Source organism: Gossypium raimondii, chromosome 13, assembly GCF_025698545.1.
Source record: "Gossypium raimondii isolate GPD5lz chromosome 13, ASM2569854v1, whole genome shotgun sequence".
Classification (NCBI taxonomy): domain Eukaryota; kingdom Viridiplantae; phylum Streptophyta; class Magnoliopsida; order Malvales; family Malvaceae; genus Gossypium; species Gossypium raimondii.
The window spans coordinates 1,745,725-1,746,852 of record NC_068577.1 but is presented as its reverse complement, the minus strand read 5'-3'; the positions used below and the strand labels follow the sequence as shown (position 1 = coordinate 1,746,852).

At 39.4% G+C, this 1,128-nt stretch overlaps 1 protein-coding gene across 1 annotated transcript; it reads left to right on the top strand.

The window, feature by feature from the left end:
• The first annotated feature begins 485 nt into the window (after positions 1-485).
• Positions 486-1,128, top strand: LOC105781092 (zinc finger protein ZAT11). Its single transcript, XM_012605670.2, has one exon. The coding sequence runs from the start codon at positions 558-560 to the stop codon at positions 1,047-1,049; it is 492 nt and encodes a 163-aa protein (XP_012461124.1). The 5' UTR covers positions 486-557; the 3' UTR covers positions 1,050-1,128.

Below are 1,128 nucleotides of genomic sequence, written 5' to 3'. Positions count from 1 at the left end.
TAAGAAGACACACATAATATATAAGTCACAACCAATGCTAACTCTCCTTTTCTTTCTAGGTGTATGTTCACATAAAAACGAACGTAGTATAAGTAACATCATAGAACCAACCATAAACCGCCACGTCTGCCACTTAGAAACTCAAAAAGATTAAAATTCCACATGGGAAGACGTCATTCAGCCTGACCAGTCACCGGATTTTGCTGAACAAGTTAGAATCTTCCGATTCTGACGAAGACTCCACAACTCGCTTCAACTCGTGAGGCTTGGCTAGCTCAGTTACTTAGTCATGCTGACGTGTGCGCGAGTCGAGTTGAGTTCACACTCGAACCCTCCACACTCCAAACCATTTTTTATTCCCAAAATACCCTTTACCTTATTGCCTAACCAAGCAAGGGCACAAAAGTCATTCCAAAAGGTCAACTATAAAAAAGTCAAAAATCTTACATCTTTCCTCTAACCAACCTATAAATATACCAAACATTACGGTACCCGAAAGTCCTATTTCACTTCTCCTAAAAAACTCTATATTTTCACACCATACCCCTAAAGAAAACATGAAGAGAAGCTTTCTCAATAGAGAAGAGAATAATTTAGCTTTGGCAAATTGTTTGATGCTTCTTTCACAAGGAGGACATCAATACGAACACCCGGAGATCGATAGTAACCCGAGCCGGGTTTTCGAGTGCAAAACATGTAACCGACAGTTCAATTCGTTCCAAGCTCTAGGAGGTCATCGGGCAAGTCATAAGAAGCCCAGGTTGGTAGAAGTAGATAGCGAGATGTCGGAGAATCAAGCGTCACCAGCTAAGCCTAAGACACACGAGTGCTCGATCTGTGGGCTTGAGTTCGCGATTGGGCAAGCGCTGGGTGGACATATGAGGAGGCATAGGGGTGTTTTGAGTGAAAACCAGCATGAAGAACCAATCGTGAAGAAATCTAACAGCAGAAGGGTTTTATGCTTAGATTTGAATTTGACTCCATTGGAGAATGATCTGGAATTGTTTAAGCTAGGCAAGGGAGCTCCAACAATAAATTTTTTGTTATAAACTATTTTTATTTTTGTAATAATTTATATTTGTTCATTAATTTCATAAATAGAAATATTTCACTTTTTTTTTAAATAAA

Excerpts from the sequence above, each read along its gene's own strand:
- LOC105781092 (XM_012605670.2), top strand. The coding sequence starts at position 558 with ATGAAGAGAAGCTTTCTCAATAGAGAAGAGAATAATTTAGCTTTGGCA.